Genomic DNA, 23,974 nt, shown 5'->3' with positions numbered 1-23,974 from the left:
TATAGGTGAACCGTTCAATAGTTTTTGATTTTATCGCCAACATACAAATACACAAACAGACAGACGCTGCGGGGGACTTTGTTTTATAAGGTGTAGTGATATTCTTCATGTGTGTGTTTTCCATGATATCTTTTTCTTTTAATTAATATTAGGTACATATAATTTTATTAATATTGTAGGTACTCGCACTGGGCGTTAGCTAGCACCGCCAAAATCGAAAATCGTTATCTCCATCGCTCTTCAAGCGAGAGAGAGGCCGACAAACGATTTATTCGATGTTGGTGGTGGACATTCAGACCTTCCACTCAAAGAACTGAAGATTATCATATGTACTTGAAGCGTCAACTGCGTTAGCCTAGAATAATTAGAACTACCGACTAGAGACGCCATAGAAAGTACTTCGTTAAACTCGTATCTCGCATTGCATCATTTTATTAGCTACCTTTTCCGCTGCAGATAGGGCTCCTTAGGTGGCGTAGCCGACGATATAGTGCACGCATGACGAATACTAAGCGTCTTTCACAATATTTTCTACTAAGCATAAGAGATAAGGAGAAATTGTAGAAACGATTGCAGCTGGATTGCAGATATAAAATATGTGAGTAATTTGATCATGAGATTAAAATAATCACTATCACTTATATTATAACTAGATAACTCAACTTACACAGTTGATTGTTTAAATTTTTCGCCATACCTAGAGGTATAAACCAATGTGGGAAGCTCGCGTTATATTATAAGCTCGGCCCGCACAAAAATTTTGTAAGCTTGTAGGTTGTAGGAGTAGGTACCTCATCATCATCTCAGCCATAAGACGTCCACTGCTGAACATAGGCCTCCCCCTTGGACCTCCATACGTGCCGGTTGGAAGTGACCCGCATCCAGCGTCTTCCGGCGACCTTAACAAGGCGGAGGAGGCGAGTTATGGAGAGGGCTATGCTCGGAGTTTCTCTACGTGATCGAAGCAGAAATGAGGAGATCCGTAGACGAACTAAAGTCACCGACATAGCCCACTGGATTAGCAAGCTGAAGTGGCAATGGGCAGGCCACATTGCACGCAAAGAAGATGGGGTCGAAAAGTGCTCGAGAGGAGACCACGGACTAGCAAGCGCAGCGTAGGACGTCCACCCACAATTAAGAGGTAAGTACCTATTTTAGGTATTATTATTGCCAGGCTATTGTGTTGTATCTGGTCAAAGGCTTCCCCCTTCACTCCAACCTAGTAGTACTTACTCTGTTTTATATTATTACGGCTTAGACTTTCTGTAGTTATAATTTATCTTAAATTTAAATAAATAAATTCGTAACGAAAATAGAGCCATCGATTCAGCACTCAGTGGTCCAAGTTAGTTCCTAAAAAGTGCATTCTTCTGGCCATTTTTTTATACTACTTCGGTAGCAAACAAGCAAACGGTCCGTCTGATGATAAACAGTCACCGTAGTCTATGGACGCCTACAACTCCAGAGGTATAACATACGCGTTGCCGACTCTAACACTCATTCTCATTTAATCTTTTCCGATCCAATATAAATAAGAATCAAGTATTACCATCGCTACACAGTACATACCTACTTAAAAGTCGTAAGGCACCTTATGGTTTCCTCAAAACTCACCCTTTCGAAGCAGTGTGTGCCAAATAGGGTTGCCAGATGAAAAGGCGCTATTATCGGGAAAAAATATAAATTTTTCGGGATTTTGGGACTTAAGTCGGGAAAAAAACATTCCAACTAAAGTAATTGTATCTACCTATTAAATACAACGATATTTTACATTATTGGCACTAGATACATCAGCTGCTGGACGCAGGTCGCTCGCTCGCTCGACGACAGTTCGCAACTAGAAATTGTTATTTTATAACGTGAAGCTGTTTTACGGGACACTTTTCACTTGACGGGAATCGGGAACCTATACTAAAAATCGGGAGAATCCCGCCAAATCCCGACCATCTGGCAACCCTAGTGCCAAACCACGAATACCACGTACGTGAAAGTTGGGATAGGCTATATGTCGCGGCGTATCGCGTTTCCGACTGAGATAAACTGTATTACTTACGTCAAAACACGTTGCAATACTTGGCTTGTTTATTACATGCCTACCTACTTATCAAATTAAACTACTTATGCTGTCAGTATGAGTATATCTTCTTCATTATTTCTGTTGGTAGTATTATAGTATATACATATTTCATTACCTACATCTCAACAATATTCAGGTAGGTATCTGGTGGTACCTGTAGCTGTATCTGATTAAAAAGTCAGTATGAATGTTTTTCTAGAATATACCTCATAGGTAATCAATAGCCACTGCATCCGTGATGGATGATTGTTGCGACGCTAAGCCAAGAGCGGTTGAGATGGCCAATGCATTTCCGCTTATGGTTTAATGCTTATCGCTACACGACTCTTCTTGCCGGATAAGCCGCACGCATGTATTGGGCATGGTGAACCCCTGGTAACACACCGCTTGGTGACGACTGTTAGTTAACTTACTGTTAGTTAGTTTTGCTGGGCATTTTCCGCAAATCGACATCCTTTGGTGCTTGTGACTGACGACTGTGCTTCTTTATATGTTTTAAGTTTTCGTTTTGTTTCGTCATGTTTCCTCACTCCAACACATAGGTACCTAGAATTAAATATCATAAATACAACCAACATTTCTAAACCGCGGCGTAATATAAATGCATGCCTCGATAAGTCGATACCCTACCCCATCAATTTTGAACTCATCAATAAAATTTAGCAATCACACCCATAATCATATCTAGGTTAACGATAATTGAGTATTCTAAATTAAAGAAAGAGAGATCAGTCAATAATAAAGACAATTAATATAGTTGTCGTAAAGTAAACACTTACTTAGCGTGTTCAATGGGGCCACCAAACGCCTCTTTGCGATGTGGAAGCGTGCTGAGCCCATAGTTTCCCTCTTTGCCAGGATTAGAAGGTTTGCTATCTGAGAGAGTTACTGTATCAATGACAATCGGTAAAATAATTTAAAAGGAAAAGTGGAAAAACTCACAGTCTCGGGCGAGACCCGAACTCGCGCCTCCGGTTGACAACGAGTTCCGAGTCTCGCCTGAAACGGTGTGTTTTTCCACTTTTCCTTTATAAGCAAGCAATGCAGTGGTTTATTAACGCGGTACAGTGTTAAAAAATATGTCAACGCATGTAATGACGAGGGACGTAACTTTGACTGTATGAAGACTGCTAGTCTATATTATAAAATTGTCTTTGATTGCAGGAGCAACGGTTGGGAATGTTGGGATTGGTATCAATAAAGTACTTAAGTAATGAGTATATCTATTATAATAGTTAATATTCATAATATTGAGTTACATAATAAGTTATAAAGTATATAAATATTAAAGACTCAATCTCCATATAAAATTGTGTTGCCCCTACTATGCGTCAATTTTATGATTAAACGCAACATCATAAACAGTCTTTACTATTTGTCCCTGTCTCTATTTTATAGTTAGGGCGACCGCAACTCGATTTTAAGTAAAAACCGACATGTGTTTAAGGATTGCGGTACGCGCCTTATAAGATGTGTTGGGAAAATATTTGTGCTGCTTATGATTCTGAATTATGTCTAACGTTTAATATATATCAAAATACTGTAAGTACATGGTAAACATAACCTCGTGATTTTCCAAAAAAAGATAAGCGGTATCAGAGACACAGCCACTGCAGCGTATAGTTCGTGAAACATATTGTGCGCCCTATATTCCATGTTTTTTAATTAAAATATATCTACCGTTTAACTAAGGCGATTGGTATGAAGTTATAAACCATACAACACATAAACCAGAGGATTTTGCCAGTACTGAATTTATATGAAGAAAATCGCGAGGTTTTGTGACTAATTTTAATGTTTTTCTACAGAAAACCAATATCGGGAGCTCCCTCTTAAAACATACCGTAAAATCTGGTAAAACTTACTTCTACACTCCATAGGTAAAACGAAACGCCTGTCACTCTATCGCGGTATAATATGGAAGAGTGAGAGACACTTTAGCGTTTCGTTCACTACGATTGTCATATTGGCTAGGCAGGGGGCAGATATTCTCTATTTAGAAAAGTTAGATGGTGGCATATATGCCCTTTTGGTGCGTTGTTTTCTCCGCTACAATGAATGCTGACTGTACCTAGATCTAATAGACTTATAGGCACTGGTCCCACCGCGAGCTAGTAAGCTATGAGCTATCGGCTATAAACACGAACAAAAGATAAGCACTCCCGTGTAAATAAAAGAGACACGGCGATATTTATAGCTCACCGCTGGGCGAGTAACTATAAATATCGCCGTGTCTCTTTTATTTACACGGGAGTGCTTATCTTTTGTTCGTGTTTATAGCCGATAGCTCATAGCTTACTAGCTCGCGGTGGGACCAGTGCCATAGATACCGGCACCATCGTCACGGGGAGTGCTTTTGTCTCGCTGTGATATCATTTCTTGTTTAATTTAAGTTATTTTCTTTCCGTGACGACTGACGACAGCACCTCGTCGCTTGGTAGCGTAAAATCGCGTGATTTCAGTTACGTCATTTGGATCTGAGTGAAATAATTGATGCATTAAACCGAATGGTTACAGCTGCTGTTACATTTTCAATTTACGTTTACGTAATTTTCGGCTGTCTTTTTAAGAACAAACTGATATTGCACCGCTTTCGAATCTACAGTCGTATTCAATGTGATATTTACGATACAACTGATACTTAAACCTAACTATGTAAACCAATAGATTATGGTAAATGCTGTGGTGTGTTGTGCGATATATACACGAGTATAATTACTGTACCAAGAGTACTTACCAACCCAGATATTTGCAATATCTATCCATCCTATCCTGTCGCAACTGCTTGCCCCAACCGATGCAGTGCTAACGACTAACGACATCGCAAATGCTGCAAATTAACTAATTATGTATTCACTACTGTACAGTCGCCATCAGATATATCGGAGCGGCCAAGGTGTTCACAATATCGGAACACGCACTCTAACGCCTTGACAATAGAGGCGTGCTCAGATATTTGTGAGCACCTTGGCCGCTCCGATATATCTGATGGCGACTGTACACGTTTCCTAGGAGGTATGCTGAACCTGAAGATTTATATCAACTAATGGGAATCAGAGGTTTTACATATTATTATATTGGTAGGTATATTAGGTTTTAAGATTTGGAAACAGCTCTGACATGTATTCCTATGCTCCAAGGCGAGTCAACCTTTCGAGCTCCAGTGTAACCGTGACTACGAAATGTGTGACAAATAAGGGTCTCCCCAAATATATCGACGCGCATTCGGCAAAAGCCGATAGGAAATAGTATTTTATGCAACAGTTTTATAAGAGGGGTCAAAAAATGTGAGTGGCGTGGGTAACAATGTGAGCCGAAGGCGAACATTGTTAATAAATACGCCATGAGCATTTTTTGACTACTTATACAACGTTGCATACAATGCTTTTTCTATGAGTAGGCAATATTAAATAAAATACAAAAAATTATAAACAAAATTTTATTTATGAAAATGTCAATGTAAATTTTGGATAGTAGGTATTACTATATGTATGTAGCTCTTGTCTGTGTAAGCACCCATAATACCAAGTATTACTGCAACCTGTAACAAGAAAAAGGAGAATTAAATAATATTCAGTTTCAATGCAAAAATATAAAATGTACATAAATATAGCTCGTTGTACTGTGTACCCTAAATCAATTTTTTTTATAACATATACCAACCTTACTTAAAAGATAGATCTGATCCGGTGCTTCCAATTAGTCTTAGAAAATACACCAATAAGTAGTTTTCCGAGAATGACGAAGTTTTGTGCTCCAATCTCCACGCCATGAACTTTTCATAAGATTTGTCGTATAGGTGCTGCGATTTAGTACTTTATTAGGCAACAAATTTTCGGTCGCTGCTTGTGCTGTAGCGTATATTTCTTCAAGTGTAGAAACAATGTTGTCCTCTATGTCCATTTTCAACACTTTTTATAATAACTTTAACACTTTTTAATAGTAACGCAAAGTGTAATAATACAATATATATTCAAAGAACAAGAAATTACCGGGAAAGGCGGGAAACGTAAAAACAAACAAGTAATGTCTATGGTTATGTTTTTTTTAAAGCCGTTACACACTACCGCACCGCACCAGGGTCGTGATGCTGTAGGGTGTAAGTGTGTTACAGGCCTTATAAGTCCACCTTCCAACAGTGATGATACCAAGGGCCCAACCTTTTCTGTTCTCTTTCACGACGCAGCAACTAGTATCATTTCTCTCTCCTCGCTCTTTTAAAATGCCGTTTGTCAAAAAAGGACAACCATACTGTTGACAAGGTGGACTTCAAATCAAGTGTTGCCTTTCTTGATGCGCCCAGGCTGTGTATGTGTGCGTAAAAGCGTATATGTGTGCTCTTTTAGGGATGTGAAAAGTCGATATTAATCATGTTATATATCGATAAACGCTACACAGCGGAACGAAATAGCGATTAATTGAAGCTTCAATATCTTCGTTAAACATAAACATAATTGAAATGCTAATGGATAATGAATATATTATAATATAATAATATAATTCAATTATTGCGGAACACCTATTTTAGGAGGTATTTATGTATTTTAATTAAATATCGGAACTTTCCCTTGGTTCCCTGCTGGGGCGTGACTATAAAATTATGATCTGATAACCACAATAAAGAATAAAAGCGTTTTTGGTCATTTTAGGTATCGTTAAGCCTTTAAAGTAAAATTAAAATTGCAAGAAATGTCGATAGTTTATCGATATGACTTTATCGACATGGCTACAGCAACGTTGGGCCTCATTGTTAATCGTACACTAAACAAAAGTGGCAACAGTGACAGCTCGCTGAGGCACCGTCTTTATATATTATTAAGTCTATGGATGATACCAAAAAAGTATTTTTTATTATGTTGGTAGCAATGAACTCAGTACAAATTTGTTTTTTTTTTTAATAAAAACCGTATGCATTCAATCGTTTGTCACGTTGGTAGCAATGTACCGGTATGTGGCACCTGCGACCCTGCACTAGCTTACCGTATCGTAATGTCTCTAAAGTTGCTAACACACTATCGCACCGCACCAAGGTCATTGTGGGACGCACCCATAAGTAAGAGGGAGAAAGAGATATCGCTTTCTCCCTTTTACTTATGGGTGCGTCCCACAATGACCTTGGTGCGGTGCGATAGTGTGTTAGCAACTTAAAACGACACAAGTGCTTTTTTGGGCAATAGACTATAGACTTTTAAGGAGTATTAATAATGTATGCCCTTATATGTTCGTTCGTGACTATGTAAATGACAGATAAAAGTACACGAGTAGAAAAAAGCTTTATATCCACGCAATAAGAGCGAAGAAGCCGACGACGCGTCGGCCGGCGCCGGCCGATGCAAGCCGAGCCGAACGACGACTTTTTCGCTCTTATTGCGCGGACATAAAGCTTTTTCCTATCGGCTTTTGCCGAATGCGCGTCGATATATTTGGGGAGACCCTAAGGGTAGTTTTTACAATTCCAAAGTAGATACGAAGTGGCTGGTCTTATATTTCACGATCCGAAAACTCCGATGTGCAAGTTTCGATTAAGTTGAAAAGTTCTCGGAAATTTCAGGAATATTTCACTGGAAACAAAGGAAACTTTCATTTTGTCAATTTTGATTTCTATAGGTACCTACAAATATATGTGAAGTTTCCGAAAACTGTCCAAGTGGAAAATTCTCAATTTTGGAAACTTGCCGACGGCACATCAGTAGCTACAACTGAGAAAATACCACTATAGGTACCGTACCTCTATTACCATTGTTAACCCTCTACCTACCATTAAAACTTGTAACTTGCATTTATTTGTTTCTTTAACTTTTTGAGGTGCGTATATATATAATAAACAGTATACAGTATGTTAATAAAGCGCAATTATATATTCTGGTTCCTCCTAGCTCCAACTCACCACATTAGAATAACCCCTCCTACGCCCGGAGAAAGGCGCTCGATTGCTACGATAACTGGAAATTTCAATACCTTAAGTAGCTAAATAACATAGGATTAACATACTTCCATACTAGGTATTTCCGTTTTTGCTTACCGAACAACTTAAGCCCGGCTATTTAAGACGTCAAACTACACTATATTCAAGTGGTACTTTCGTTTTCCGCTGCTAATGGTAAATTAGGTACCTACAAGTGGTGGACGTTTTCCATAATGTCGGAATGTAAATCTGCGTGATAATGCTCCCTTTCCATGGAATAATAATGACCTAATGTTGAATCTTACATAGCTTTTAAATATATACATTTTATCTACGTATTTAAAGAAAGATACATGCCATACCTATTCCATACTTTATTAACCGTCGTGCACGAGTGTTTTGGCCTCTACAAACTTTAATACCGATAATCGCATGCGATTTGATCGATCGATTGGATTCGTTGCACCTATACTTAAACGGCAATCGGGTTATATCGGATGCTGATTGTTGCAAGGGCTGGAGCCGGTCTGCATGTGTAAATAAAAGTCATCATCATTGTTCTTAAGAGCCTAGCTCTTGTCGATGGAGAATTCGCCATTCCGTTATTTTCTCTGCCACTGTTTTGAGTTCCTGATACATCACTACATTAATTTTCTCTTTGGCCTGGTCAATATATGCACGTCTCGGTCTTCCTCTGCCTCTCTGTTCTTCTATTCTACCTTCAATTATAGACTTTATGTACCTAAGTATCATGACGTATCAGGTGCCCCAACATGTTTCCCCTTCTGTTTTCGATTGTTTTTAGCAGAGATTTCTTCTCACCTACCAAATTCAATACTTCCGTATTTGTTTTCCTCTCTTTCCAGCAGTATAAAAGTATTTGCCTTTAAAGACTTAATGAGATTTAAGTGTTAGTGCGACACAATAGGTACTAATGTGCACCTAATAGTACCCACATACCTTTTATTAAACATACTTAAGCACTTATCGCAAAACTACGTAGGGTCGTAGGTACATTTTGCAAGTCCTCGTGAAAAGCCGACGGCGGTATCAGACGGATAACGAAACCGAAAGTACGACGTACTCTTGTTAGGCTTGAGTTACACTTGTAAGTTTTACTTACGTAAGTAGGGACAAAGCTATTTGTTAGAATGAGATAACGATATTCATCTCTCATTCTGTAGTATAGCCGTGTCCCTACTTACGTAAGTAAAACTTACAAGTGTAACTCAGGCCTTACACCATTCATGGGCTACATTCAGAAACGAAAACTCAATGCCAATAGGCACAATACAATACCAATTCAATGTAGTTGCAATGCACATGACATTATTGGGATTAGTCAGGTCTCAGCATGTAGAATATCTTTCTTTAAGCGAAGAACAACTTATAATACTTACCCACTTAAATATGAAACTATATTTTGGACTTCAGTTCTAGAAGACTCATTAGTACGAACCAGCGCTGCCTTCCTACTGCGTTACAGCTGTAGGTAACTATAATACGGAACTATAAACACTACCTAATGGTAGTTCCGGGTCCGGGCGTGTAAGATAAGCTTTCACGAACTCTTCCGGCTGTGGAATGAAGCTGCCGAGGTTTTCGCAACAGATTGCAGTATTGGAATTGTGGAATGAACTATCGCCAGCGGTATTTATATTTCTCTGACCCGACACCTGGTCTCAGGGGGAAGCTTAACCTCATAAGACCCAGAAGCACTTGTTTAATATTTAGTGATGTGCGTATAATGATAGGTGACAGTCCATTTCCAACGACAGCTGCATTACTGTTCATTTTACTATGGAAATTGACAATAACACCGACACGTTCAGTTCCAGTAGTGCAGCTGCGGTCAGAAATGGAATGTTACCATTATTAGTCTACTGCCGCGCCTGACCGCGTCACGACCTGTCATTCTGACGAGTCAAATAGGCCCCCATCAGTAAATTGACCTACGAAACGGCAACGCCCTATAAACAAGGTGTTACTTCTAGCCTGGCATAACGAAGTGGCGTGATCCGGAGTATTATCATTTAGGAGAGAGCCACTCGGTGAACCGCGTCAACCATTGTTTACGCCAGCGATGGCAAACCAATGGCACACAACAACACAACAGAACTTTGTAGACAAGCCTTATTTGACTTATTTACGCTTCCAGATGTATGAAACAAGGGGTCCAATTATCATAAAATGAGCAAGCAAAAATCTAATGGCTCCTCTACACGATGGGCCAACGTCGGCCACTCCAAGGGACGCAGCCATGCGGTAGAATGAGATAGCAATAAAATCACTTGCTCCCTCTAACGCATAAATGCATCCCTTGGAGTGGCCGGCGTTGGCCCATCGTGTAGAGGAGCCGTAATGTAATTGTTCTCTACGGGCTCTCCGCCACGCGCGAATGCATATGATGGCTTCTCTACACGATGGGCCAACGCCGGCCACTCCAAGGGACGCATTTATGCGTTAGAGGGAGCAAGTAATATTGCTATCTCATTCTACCGCATGGCTACGTCGCTTGGACTGTCCGGCGTTGGCCCATCATGTAGAGGAGCCATGAAACTTATCTACAGTCAAAATACGACATGGTTTTTCAATTTATAAATACTAATATTATCATATACCTATTATAAATAAGTAATAATTTAATCGAAGTCTGTTACTAGTTCACCACCCCTGGTTTACGCGGTCAATTGTTTGCAAGTTTCATTCCGAGCCACCTTTAGTCTGACTGAGGCGATGACTGTTTTTACTCTTGATGATACTCGTAAACTTAATTGTTAGTTAATATTATAAATGAGAAAGTAATTTTGTTACCTCATCACGCTTAAACCGCTGAACCAATTTAGATGATATTTTATAAGTATTGAGATACTTAGTTTGAAAGCCCGGGAAGGATTTTATCATCATCATCATTTTACAGATGAAGTCGCAGGCACAAGCCCGTTCCCAATATTCCCATTGTGTTTATTTATTTTATGAGGATATGGCAAAAGTATCAAACGGACCAAATTTCTATAATTGATTTGATTTGAATTGATAAAAATTTTTGGTTGATTCATACATTTTGGCTGGTTTATTTTCTATGGGAGGGTAAATCATAGAGTATATCTTCGGGTGACAAGCAAAAGTCACTAACTAACATCATTGAAATTATTGGACAATAAACCGTGTTACAAGTGTAATAAAGTGCATTGTTACTTAACCTCGTGCCGCCCAAGAAAAAAAACGCAAGATCAGCTAAACGCCCAGTGTGCAATATATGAGCCATAATATTTTGAAGTCGTAACTGCCCACGCACTTCAAACTTTTTTTTTTTACACAAAACTCGAGCAGGATGTTTTTTATTTTTTTCTGGGTATATGTGAATAAAAATGAATACAGTAAACTGAATTCCACCTTCGTATCTTTTGTTCATTTAAATGCACATTGGGTTTTGGACTGATGTTATAAAGTAATAAAATATATTTTTTTAAATCAACTTTAAGGCACGTAATCGCGATATCGTAGCCTCTGACTATTATTATTCTGCTTAAATAGTTACATAATAAGCCACGTAAGTCAAAAATAATTAGAAAACATTTTTTTTTGTGTTGAGCTACTTTTTTATGTATGTTAACATTTATATTTGACACTGAAATGCTTTATAACAAGGTCTGAAAAATAGTTCATAAACTTCCTTAACATAAAACTTAATATCCTTTTTAATTATATATAAGTTATTGTATGTTTGCTGTGTTTCAGTATCACGTCCTTCGAAACTTTATTTTTCACTAAAACTGTAAATATTTGGTTCATCACCAGAAAGTTGGTATTCAGGATCACAAATTTTATTGTGTGATTGCAAAAACTCTTCCAGCTCGTATTCAACAAGTAAATCATCATGCAGACCTAAAATAAACTATAAATAATTTTTAAGAAAAAAAAACCGACTTCTATGGGGGCCGGTGAAAGATTATTGTAGATGGTATACCTACTATGTAGAAAAGGAGGTAAAACCACCCACTTTTCTACTAGCATTTCGCTTCTGTAAGGGTCGTAGTTCTAGCCTAACCTAACCCACTTCTCTGATAGCAGTTCGGTTCTGTGAGGATCGCAGTTCAAACCTAACCTAACCCACTTAACGGCGCATGCGGTGCGGTGTACGGGGGTTTAAGCGGGAGGGGCTAGTAAGATTGGCATCATCATACTTATATACTTACACATTTTATGGTAGGTAATCATAGTGGTTTATTTAGTTAAGGTATCATAGTGGTTTTCCGGATCAAGGTCCGGGTCCGAGTCCGGGTCTGAGTCCGGGTCCGAGTCCGGGTCCGAGCCCGGGTCCGAGTCCAGGTCCGGGTCCGAGTCCGAACCGGATCCGGGTATGAGTCCGGTTCTGGGTCCGAGTCCGGGACCCAGTCCAAGTCAAAATCGAAATTCGTAATCACCAAATGTGTGCTATGCGTTGTTGAAGAGTTCTATTCTGGTCATCATCAGCAGTTCCATTTCATCAAATGTGACAGTTTTTAATGTAAATGCTTGATTTTATGATGAAAATACAAAAAAATCTATGCGTATGCCTTTAATATTTGAGGAGTTCCCTCGATTCCTTATGGTTCCCATCATCAGAACTCGAGCTTGACAAAAATGTGGCTTAAAAACTTAACTTGCTTAACAAACATAACGAAGAGGAAAAATCGCCAAACATGAACTATGCGTCGTTGAAGAGTTCTGTTCTGATCATCATCAGCAGTTCCACTTCATCAAATGTCACTTTTTTGGATGTATATGCTTGATTTGATGATAAAAACTCAAAAATCACTATATGTATGCCTTTAAGATTTGAGGAGTTCCCTCGATTCCTCATGGAACCCATCATCAGAACTGGGTTTTGATAGAAACGGGACCAATCTGTATGCATATACATTCAATCAAAAAAAGAATTTTCAAAATCGGTCCAGTAATGACGGAGATATGAAGTAACAAACATAAAAAATAAAAAAAATAAAAAAAATAAACATACAACCGAATTGATAACCTCCTCCTTTGGGATTTGGAAGTCGGTTAAAAAAGAACCTTCAGTTGTAGGTTATATTATGTATTTTTATAACAGTAGCGCCCAGTGTGCAATATGATGAACATAATCTCACGATTAAGAAAAAATAATTTATATTTGTGCCTTTGTAAAAAAATAACAGTATATTTCAATAAAACAAACATTTAGGATAATTTTTATATCACTCTATTAAACGATAAAAGCCATGATTCATTTAATAATTCAAGATTATATACCAAAGAATATAATACTCACTAGGAGAAGAACGGTAACTCCATACAAAAAAATGTCCCCAACCGTTTATACGTTTATACTAGTGGCGCCGTCTTTGTGTACCAATGGAACTAAAGTTGACAACCGGTTTAGCCTGGCGGGTATTGGTAGGTAGTAATTCTGTTGATAAACATATTTGTTATCTTCATATCACGAAATATATGCAAGATGCAAATATTACCCCTTGTTTGTGGTATTATCAATTGATTTAAATAAAAGGCATGTTTATGTTTATAACATTATATATATTATTTATTAAAAAATGTTTTACATATAAAAATATACACTGAAAACTGGCAACTGGCAACTTAATAAAAAAATAGACATTAATAAAGCGCATTCACAAAGTTTTCAGTACCTTTTATACAAATAACATTTAGGCATGCCTACCTATTACACTTTACACACAGATACACTACACTTTACACAGATTTCCAACTTGTATTCATACATTTCTTCACGGTTAATTAATACGCTTTCCAGATGCGTTATGACTCGGTTCCTTCTGAACCCACTAAAGTTGTAAATTTCACTCTGGCTGCTTCAACAGCCGTTGCTCCGCATTTAGCACATTTTCTATGTGCATTGCTGTAATCCATGTAGGTACAGACTTACAGTCTTAATTGGTACGTAGCGGTACACGTTGTATGTATTATTTAAAGAGTTAATAAACAAAATTTTCGTTATGAACTTTAACCACAGCAGTTGGACAGAGTCATTGACAAATATATTTTTTATTATAGTGGGTAGACGTACCTACCCTCCATATATTTTATGAACATTGATAAAGACAGTTGGAAGCAAATATTCATTATAAAACTTAATCGCATGTAATTAAGTTTTAAGCGTTTTAAGTCCCGTTTTATGATAAATATTGTATAAAATTCGTGATAATTTAAATCAGAGTTGGGAGCAATGTTGCTGTAGAAAAATGTTTTTATTTTTATTACTCGCAACTTTTTCCCGGAGGCCAACGCACACATAGAAGCTTAAGGCGCACACATGCGCAATTATTTGGGGACATAACTTTCTTAGGAAGTGAACAGGCCTTGTTATATACCCATGTGTCGCGCGTCTTTGAATAATTGCGGAAGTACAACATTTGTCTATGAATATCTGTCAAACGTCAGCTGTCAAAATGGTCGCCACTGAACCGACTATTCACGACCTCTAGGTAAATTCCAATTATGCGCGAAAATTTTAAACTTACATCTGATAAACTTTTATGTACAGCGTATTGCACACTGGGCGTTTAGCTCTGAATTTAATTTCTAAAGTCCGGGCAGTTATGCTGAGTGTCACTTTGTACAATGTATTGCACATTGGGCGGCACGAGGTTAAATTTTTTGATTGAGTTTTGCTTGTCACTCGACGATATTGGGGTAATCTTTCACCTGCAATGATATGTTACTCATAAAGTATATTGAATATTAGGGTTGTTACCCTTCGTAGGCCGTAAAAATATGTGACACGCTCTTATGGCTCTACAAATAAAATTAGGAGGTTTATGGTACAGTAAAGGGCCAAAAAGAATGCACATCGGCAATCATCGCATTTCCGAATACAAACGAATGCTCATTTCCATGTACATCAATTATTAGGTTAGTCGTTTATCAGAATTTGAATTTAGAACTAAATACTTTATTGTTGTTTTGTTTTGATTTCACGTGAAATATATAGAGCTGTAAAACACGATGTAACTATTTTTAATTATTGCTATATTCTTGTTAGGGAAAAATAATCTTCATAAATATATATTTAATATAAGATCGACAAAAAGTGTAATATTGTAATGACAAATCTCTGTTGAACCTTCTTAAAATAATTACTTACATTAACATCCTCATGTTTTTTAAATTGGTTGGCTTCAGATAAAAAATATTTATAAACATTGTGGATAATTTCGCGTGACTGGTAGAGTAACGGCTTACCTTTTTTCCCTATAGATGCCATAGTACAAATTTAATTTTATAGGGGTTTTAGCAGCTCTATATATATATTGACTTAGATAGGCGACTGCACTCTCTCGCATTTGAACCATGACTGACAAAACAAACGTCATGGTGTGTGCGACACAGATATCGCTATACGAAGTCGAAATTAGCCGATTGCCTCTTTCTAAAGCTCGATGTGCATTCTTTTTGGCCCTTTACTGTACATTATGTTATTTAAATAAATAAAAAACTATATTTCGATGACTGTTTTATTTCCGAAACATACAAATATTAATCACTACACTTCTATGTAGTTATTTGAGACTCAAGAAATATCTGAATAATATAAAACAAACAACCAAGTTTCAACCTAATTGTTAGGCAATAAAGTTTAATTTATAACACCGATATGCCTAATGTTAAGGGTAAACATAACAAGAAAAATTTGCAAAATTAAATTTGTACTGTAGGCTATGGCAAACAAAAGTACTAATAAACTATAGTAGCCACTGGTTATTATGAAATATGAATCCTATTATGTATTTTAACCTTTTCGCCGCCACGTCAATGATTTAATAAAGTGTCATCAACGCCAAGCAACATTTGCACGTAAGCAACTCGTGTAACATATCAAGTCGTGGCGTAGAGCACGAAATGTACTGACTTTATATCAAGTAAATGGCGGCGAAAAGGTTAATATGGCGCAAAATACACACTTCGCCAAACGCCCCTTCTTAAAATTACGTATTTCGTCTGTCCCGTCTTTGTACTTTTTCGTACCGTCTAATATAAGTACACACATCATAGTCAGTGGCGGATTTGCCCTAAGGCACAGTAGGCCCGGGCCTAGGGCGGGGCGGCAAGATATTTAGGGGCGGCCAATTGTGACAAAAAATTCGCTGATGGTAACAAGAAATAACTCAAAATGTAGTCAATATTGTGGGTGCCTTGAAAGGGGCGGCTACAGGGCCTGGGGCCTAGGGCGGCAAAGACTGCAAATCCGCCACTGATCATAGTCAAAATATGTCCCATAGCTCATATGTCAGTGAATTAAGAACTATGGGACATATTTTTAAGTAAATTATATGCACCCACTTTTACACTTTATTGTACCACTTCGTAGTATTTGAGCAATTCTCAAAAAGTTTGTACATCACATCTTAGATTTCTATAAAATCCTTTTTTGTTACCAGACTTCCTTACACTTTTGGTAACAAAAAAGGAATGTTACTTAGAAACTTTCTGGGACATTTTGGGAAATGTGGTGGAAGTTGTTCAGCTTCATGTACTTTACCAGCATACCAATTTTTATAGAAATCTAAGATGTGATGTAGAAACTTTTTGAGAATTGCTCATTTACGTCTTAGATTTCGTTCTTTCAAAAATTTCCCATCTGCAAAAATAACGTTTTATAAAAAAGGCATTTGCGAGTAGGTGATTAATATCGCGGCACCACTATTTCTACGTTCGTAAATAAGAAGCGAAACACTATCCGACTAGACCTAGAACAACGTAAGTAACGTCTTCTTAAGAAAAATACTAATTTCAAAAGTCGTAAACCTAATTGAAAATCGTATAAAAATTACAAAGCTGTGAGAAAGGTTGTAATAAATAATACATTGATGGGATAAAATGCTGAGTAATACAATTTACGTAAGCTAAGGACCCTATGAAGCCCATATTACAGCCTAAGGAGGTTATGCTGTGTTCTATATCTACATATGCAACAGACCGACACAGTTGAAATGAAACGATTATTCTCTGTATCTTTAGGTGTTTAAATAAAAGTAAACAAATAATTTGTACATTTTCGGGTAGTTATAACATTTATTGGTTAACCAACCAAATACAAAAGCGCCTGGATCTGTCACTGAAATACCTGACTTTAACCTACATTATTTTGATCATGTAATGTTTTCATCTACCCTCAACTGGGTTAAGAAGCTATTTGAGGGTATATTTTGTTGACTTTTAATTAAATACCTAAAGATACAGATGAGAGTATAGTTCCCGTTTTGCCGGATTCCTGTTTCGACGGATTTACTTTAGTACGGCTCAACGGAACACAAGATCCAGCGAATCGGCACCTAATCAATGAAACTTTGTGACAGATTCTGGGATTACTTAGGCAAAAAGCGGTGCTTTTCCCCCCAAACTAACACTGTTAAACCTTCGTATGCGTTTGTGAAAAAATTGCCTCTGAATTAATAACCTTGAAACTGTAAATTACTGTCCATATTGTGTGATATGTATACGGGACAACCCGGACAACACATTCGAAATGTTAATTTGTATGTCTTTGAAGGGTTAAAAAAAATTTGCATTGACTGTACAACATGTTAGTATAAAACAGTATCAAACATTAAATGTGATAAGTTTAACTTTTATAATAATAGACATTTTTATAATTTAGAGGTAGATTGGAAGAAGGTATGATTTACAAATTATTTACTATTTAATAAGATATATTAATTATAACAACCAAACATAGTTTTACCAAATTAGTTTGTTGCCCTGCAATATTACTCTGTTACCGTTAACAATGATATCTTTATATGTATTTGACGTATACATATATACTATATACAATACACTACATAAATATACAGTTAGTTGCAAAATATCTACAACAACACAATAATATCTTAACTATTGCACTGACAAGCAGATGTTTTGCAGCTAACTGTACCATTTTATACAAATACGTATGTACAAAGTAAAACATACTCAACTGACACCAAATAGACCTTACGACATTAGAATAAGGTCCACATTTGGTCGACAAAATATAGTTCTTCGATAATAGGCCGCAAAAGGTTTTACAGGCCTTCATTTACTATCAACAAATTTTACGATAAGTACTTTGAATGACTGATACTATTATTCATTTGGATGTAACTAAAAAAGGCAGTAAACCATTCGTCCTTTACCAGCAAGTATGTAAGTGCGAGAGGGACGAACGGACATCGGACAAAGTTAATCTTAAACTACAACTACAATACATATTGGTTTATATATTTGTAGGATCACAGTAACAAATCTACAGGTAAAACAACAGAAATAATCACTTGCCACGATTGGCTATAAATACATTTATGTTAGCTTACCTCTATGACTGTACCATAGATAATAAAAAAAAACGCTGCTGTCATATGCCCGCCACAGAGCACGAAGATATTGCTCATGAACTATTGGGGGCAGCATAGGAGCAGTCATTTTTTTGGCACGAGGCTTAAATGTGAAGTTTATGCTTCCGATGTAGCCCACAAGATGGCAGAACCTACTATGCACAAGAAAACGTACTACGAGAACGGCAGCACTTGCTTTGGCAATGTACATGTTTATGTTTGCGATTCAGACCACAAGATGGCAGACCGTTAAACGCGCATATCACTCTTAATACTTCGCGCCCGCGTCGAGCCATATCTCAGTAAGATTTTAAACCTAACCGTAATTCAAAGCCCTTATACTGATTATTGTCTCTTTTAATCTGAAGTAAAAACCTAAACCGCTATCTAATAGTCATTCTTAGATGTTCACAAAAGACTTTTGAAAATTGTGGGCCATTGAACAGAGGACCAAGAAAACAAAATATGACACCACATTAATTGACATTCAAAAGTGAACTATATACTATAATGCAATTAAAAGCTGAATACCGACATAATGAGCTCAATAGGATCTCCACTCTTAGGGCCACCTGCACCATATACTAACCTGGGGTTAACCGGTTAAACCTGGAGTTACCATGGTTACCAGTAACTTTTGACACTGGGTTAACAGTTTAACGGGTTAGTGGAATGGTGAAAATGGCGCTTAGAGTCAATCGATTCGAGTGCACATTAATACTCTACATGTGTAGGTACATGTAACTTTTTCAGGCATATAGTATGTATTAAATTTTGACTTGCTTGTAGCTTTTACTGTTGACACCAAACAATGCTACCGTGTGCCTGAAAATGTAACATGTACAGTCGACGTCAAAGATATTTATACACTTTTGCACCTTACTCCTTTGTAATAAGGCGAAAAATGTAAACATATATTTGACGGCGACCGTATGCCTACTTGGATTTAATAATAAATATGTGTACACTTAAGAACTTTATCGCCAAGCAGAACTAAAACGTACACATATTTATGACAATAACGAGCTTATAACTCATGCAATCTGCCCAAAGATTCTAAATTACCATGATGCGAATCGATCCTATTTATATTAGCTTTCAATTCATCTATGGGGGTTTTGTGTAAGTCGGGCGTGTGAGGAACGTCGTCGGCCTCGTGTCGTCTCTCGGCCTCGTGCCGTCGTTCGGCCTCGATGAGGTCGTGGGAGCCGTTCTGTTTCGGCCTCGAGAGGTCCACATTGGTCATGGAGACCGGGGTGTGCGAGGCTTCGATGCCGGAGCCTAGGGATTTCGAGGTGGCGAGGTGAGATGCTGGAAATAAGAAAATTTTATTTGTAAATGATTTGATACCTACTAAGTCAAATAATAGTAGATCATTAGAAATTATATTTAACTACTTATTTATCACAATTAACTGTTTTTTAACTTTAATATTTTTGTTTGTTGACAATATTAAACTCCGATCCGTAACCCGTATCAGGCGTGTCCAGCGAACTAATATACAATATATGCGTTCACTGGGCGTGTCTAACTCCGCGATTTCGTCGCTTTGCAACAGGTAGCTAAAAGTGCATCCGTTCGGCCCCAATTTTGGGGTTTGCCATAAGCCGCGCGTGGCACTGTCGCCACCTAGCGGCCATATCTGTGCTGATCGTAACAGACGCGTTTTGTTAGAGAGTGAGTCTTCTGTACTTAGTACTATTATTTATTCTGTGCCCGTATGCAGCTCTTTCGGCCTCAGTTTCGGCTGAAGACACTCAAACAATAAATTATTGCAGGACTTACCCAGTCAATTTAATTATTGTGGCTCTTTGACATTTCTAAATCAGGTATGGTGCAGCGGGACTATTTCGACTGCGGGGTAATTTCAACTAATCGAATTATCTTCCATGTTTTACATTATTAACTAGAGTGCCGCATACGTCCAGATAGCGAAAAAGATGTGCTGTGTGTGTTGTGTGTGACTCTATGATTCGGTCAAATTGTGTTTTTTGAAAAACTAATTATAGCCAGCAATCTATGAATGTAGTATGATACCTTTGGGTATGGTGCTTTACGCAGGCTAGCGTCCCGTCCCCTCCCCCTGACGCAACCCCCCCCCTTTTAGCATAAATATGTCATAGAATGCTATACTACATTCATAGAATGCTGGCTATAATTAGTTTTTCTTGCCCATACATTAGAACATAATTTAACCGAATCACTAGTTAATAATGTAAAACAAGATATCGTCGGGTGACAAGCAAAAGTCACTAAGTCTAAGTACTATCAAAAAATTAAAGTAACAATGCACTTTGTAACACACTTGTAACACGGTTTATTGTCCAATAATTTCAATGGTGTTACTTAGTGACTTTTGCTTGTCACCCGACGATATTTCGATAAGAAATTTTCAAAATTGCCCTGCTGCACCTTAATTTTATTATAGTTTGATATTCTCATAAAAAGTTTGCGGAAACCTATTCTAGTTTTATTGCATGAGACGTATCAGCCAACCTAATCATCTAAACGTCATTGGGCGAGAAGTACTGCCGGCCTAGCCAAGGTTACAATCGCTATCGCTTCGACAGCGAAAAGCTTTATGTCTCTCTATCACTCTTCCATATTAGTGCGACAGTGACAGTTGCGTTTCGATCGCTACGGACCGTAAGCGATTGGCATCTTGGCTACGCGGCCTGAGCACTTTAGTGCTATAACTTATTCTATAGATATACCGCCTCATTCATAAACGTTTACTAAAGTTGACAAGCCGATAATAATAGTTTGTCCCTTTTCGACGTATTGGTATGATGGAAAGGGACAAACGATTATTAGCGGCTTGTCAATTTTAGTAGACGTATAGGGGGATAGTATTTAGTATTTACCTTGTGTGTTGTTGTTATCTGCAGCGTGGTCTTCCTTGTGGTCTCGAGGTAAGGACGAGCTGCGGTTCTCTACCATCCCGAGCACCCTGTATACAAACATTGTTTATACAGTCTCCTTTATTATATGCCAATGAGGATAGTCGCGCAAAACTTAACACAGATGGCGCTGCAACGTTGAAAAACAAAACATGTCATTAAGGCACTTGCACCATTCTACTAACCCGGGGTTAACCGGTTAAACCTGGAGTTGCCAGGGTTACCAGTGCAATTTGACACTATTTAACCGCTTAACACCGGGTTAGTGGAATGGTGCAAGTGTGCCTAGATGTCTCAAATCCAAAGAAACTTAAATCATAGACTCACAATCTACTAGAGATTTCTGTCACTTTTGGATCCAGTTGCAACTAGTATAATCTATGGGTTTTTAACCTCATTTATTCTACATATTATATTCGCCCATACGTCAAACCTTGCCAAGCAAAATGAAATTTTATTTTGTCAAGACAAAGTTCAAATTAGAATGGAACAGGAGACCTTTTTATAGGTCTCTGGGCGGCTAGAGGATATAGGTGCCATATTAGATAAATTTCTAATTGCTTCAGCTATATTTATGGCATTCATGCGACACAAGGGTGTAAATACTACAGTGAAACCTGGTTAATTGGCACCTGGATAAATGGGAAACCTCTATAATTGCAACCAAACGTCCGGTCCCGGTCCCTTGAGACCAAAAGGCCTGTATAATTAAAATTTTTGAATGTCTATAATAGGGATGTTGACAATTTTTTAGATCTGTATTCATTTTATAGACGTAATGATTACAAAAAAATATAATTAAAAATTTTATTCATTAGTTTTAAATACAAAATAAAGCTTAATTAGTATAATGTTTAAAGTTCGAGCCTAATAAACGCTCCAAGCTGTCACGTGACGTCACGAACACATATCAAACATCAAACATCAAACATCAACATTTATTCAGCAAATAGGCCACAAGGGCACTTTTACACGTCAACATTGAATTTACATAAAAGCAAAAATAATAACATCAACAATTTTATAAAATAAAACTAACAATTCAATCTAACGTATTACAATTACTAAGAGATGTATATGGTCTCTTAATGTCGAATTACATACAAAATACAGATAAAAAAACACACACAAAAAAAATCTATAATATTTAGAGGTGTAAATGTCTCTAGGTGTCAGAACTATAAGATTATATAGTTTATCAAGTTATCCTTAGAGATGTATAAGGTCTCCAAGAGTCAATATCCTGTATAATTAATACATTCATTAAAAGAAAAGAAACATACGAGAACAGAATGAGGCGTCTCACTGTAATTAATTAATAAAAGTTACTAAGTATAATAGCTCGTGTTAGCTTAACAGACCAGTCTCCACAAACAGCACCCGTTCACGAGTATGACGCGTATCTCAGCCATCGCCTCCCTCAACCTTCATTCGGGAAAGTGGCGACCCGATCAACAACGCCACCGTAAGCAAAGACTTTTAAGCGAGCATGACATGTTCAAGCTACCGGCCTATATTAATATTAAAATAGTAATAACATGTAGCTGTAAGACACGGCATTTTGTGCTCATATGTTACATAAAAAGACAGTAATATAGCTTCACATAATTACTAGCCTAAGTTGACTTAGAGATGTAAAGGTCTCTAAGTGTCAGAAACATTAAAAATATAGGTAAGTATGTATAATCAAAAATAAAAATCAAATAAATAAATATGTACTTAGAGATGTATAAGGTCTCCAAGTGTCCAAAACTAAAATTAAATTAAACAATATAATCAAGCGAGAACATCATTGTCTCATGTGTCAATTCTACTGGACACTAGCATATTTAATTCACAATGTAAAAAAAAAACAATATTTATTTAATTCTTATTATACTAATGAAATCAAGCTACCGGCTTAAAAGCATCTCTATCGTTTATAAAATCATTTACAGTGTAGTACGCCTTACGTAACAAGGAGTGCTTAATGTGCGACTTAAATTTATGAAGTGGTAAATTCACTACATCAGTGGGGACTTTGTTATAAAAACGTGTACAGTTCCCGACGAAAGACGTACTAACCTTACGGAGGCGGTGGGCGGGCACAGCAAGTTTATGTTTGTTTCTAGTGTTATAGTTATGGATATCACTGTTAACCTTGAATTCGTGGATGTTTTTCCGAACATACATAATATTCTCTAGTATGTATTGAGATGCAACGGTAAGAATGTTAACTTCTTTGAATTTCTCTCTTAGGGATACTCGAGCGCCCAGTCCATAGATGGAACGTACAGCTCGTTTTTGCAGCACAAATATTGTCTGAATATCTGCCGCTTTTCCCCACAACAGAATTCCATAAGACATAACACTATGGAAGTAACTAAAGTATACCAGCCTGGCCGTCTCTACGTTTGTCAGCTGTTTGATTCTCCTCACTGCATAGGCTGCTGAACTAAGTTTTCCGGCTAGAGTGCCTATATGTGCATGCCATTGCAGTTTGGAGTCTAAAGTGACTCCCAGGAAAACAGTTCGGTCCTCAAATTCCAGCGTATCACCTTTTATTTTAATCTTGCTGTTATTTACCTGCTTGACGTTAGGTAGCGTAAACTTGATGCATTTGGTTTTCTTGGCGTTCAAAAGCAAATTGTTTGCCGTAAACCAGTTTACAATGGTAGATAGCGCGTCATTAATGCTCTCGAAGCTATTTTCCTTTCTGTCCACTTTAAATATAAGGGAAGTG

The 23,974-nt window shown here is 37.5% G+C and overlaps 1 protein-coding gene and 1 long non-coding RNA gene across 2 annotated transcripts in view; both read right to left on the bottom strand.

The window, feature by feature from the left end:
• LOC134672867 (tudor and KH domain-containing protein homolog) overlaps positions 1-23,974 on the bottom strand; it is a 126,098-nt gene that overhangs the window by 65,855 nt on the left and 36,269 nt on the right. Inside the window, exons 12-13 of the mRNA XM_063530816.1 lie at positions 21,217-21,302; positions 19,523-19,663 (exon numbers count right to left, since the gene is read on the bottom strand). Coding sequence (XP_063386886.1) covers positions 19,523-19,663; positions 21,217-21,302 — 227 coding nt within the window. The remainder of the gene's footprint in view (positions 1-19,522; positions 19,664-21,216; positions 21,303-23,974) is intronic.
• On the bottom strand, positions 15,476-19,512 carry LOC134673007 (uncharacterized). Its single transcript, XR_010099402.1, has 2 exons — positions 16,218-19,512; positions 15,476-16,007 (listed from the first exon to the last, which is right to left on the bottom strand). It is a non-coding gene; the product is annotated as an uncharacterized LOC134673007 (long non-coding RNA).

The sequence above is a fragment of the Cydia fagiglandana genome, chromosome 17 (genome assembly GCF_963556715.1).
Source record: "Cydia fagiglandana chromosome 17, ilCydFagi1.1, whole genome shotgun sequence".
NCBI lineage: Eukaryota > Metazoa > Arthropoda > Insecta > Lepidoptera > Tortricidae > Cydia > Cydia fagiglandana.
This window is presented reverse-complemented; position numbering and strand designations above follow the sequence as displayed.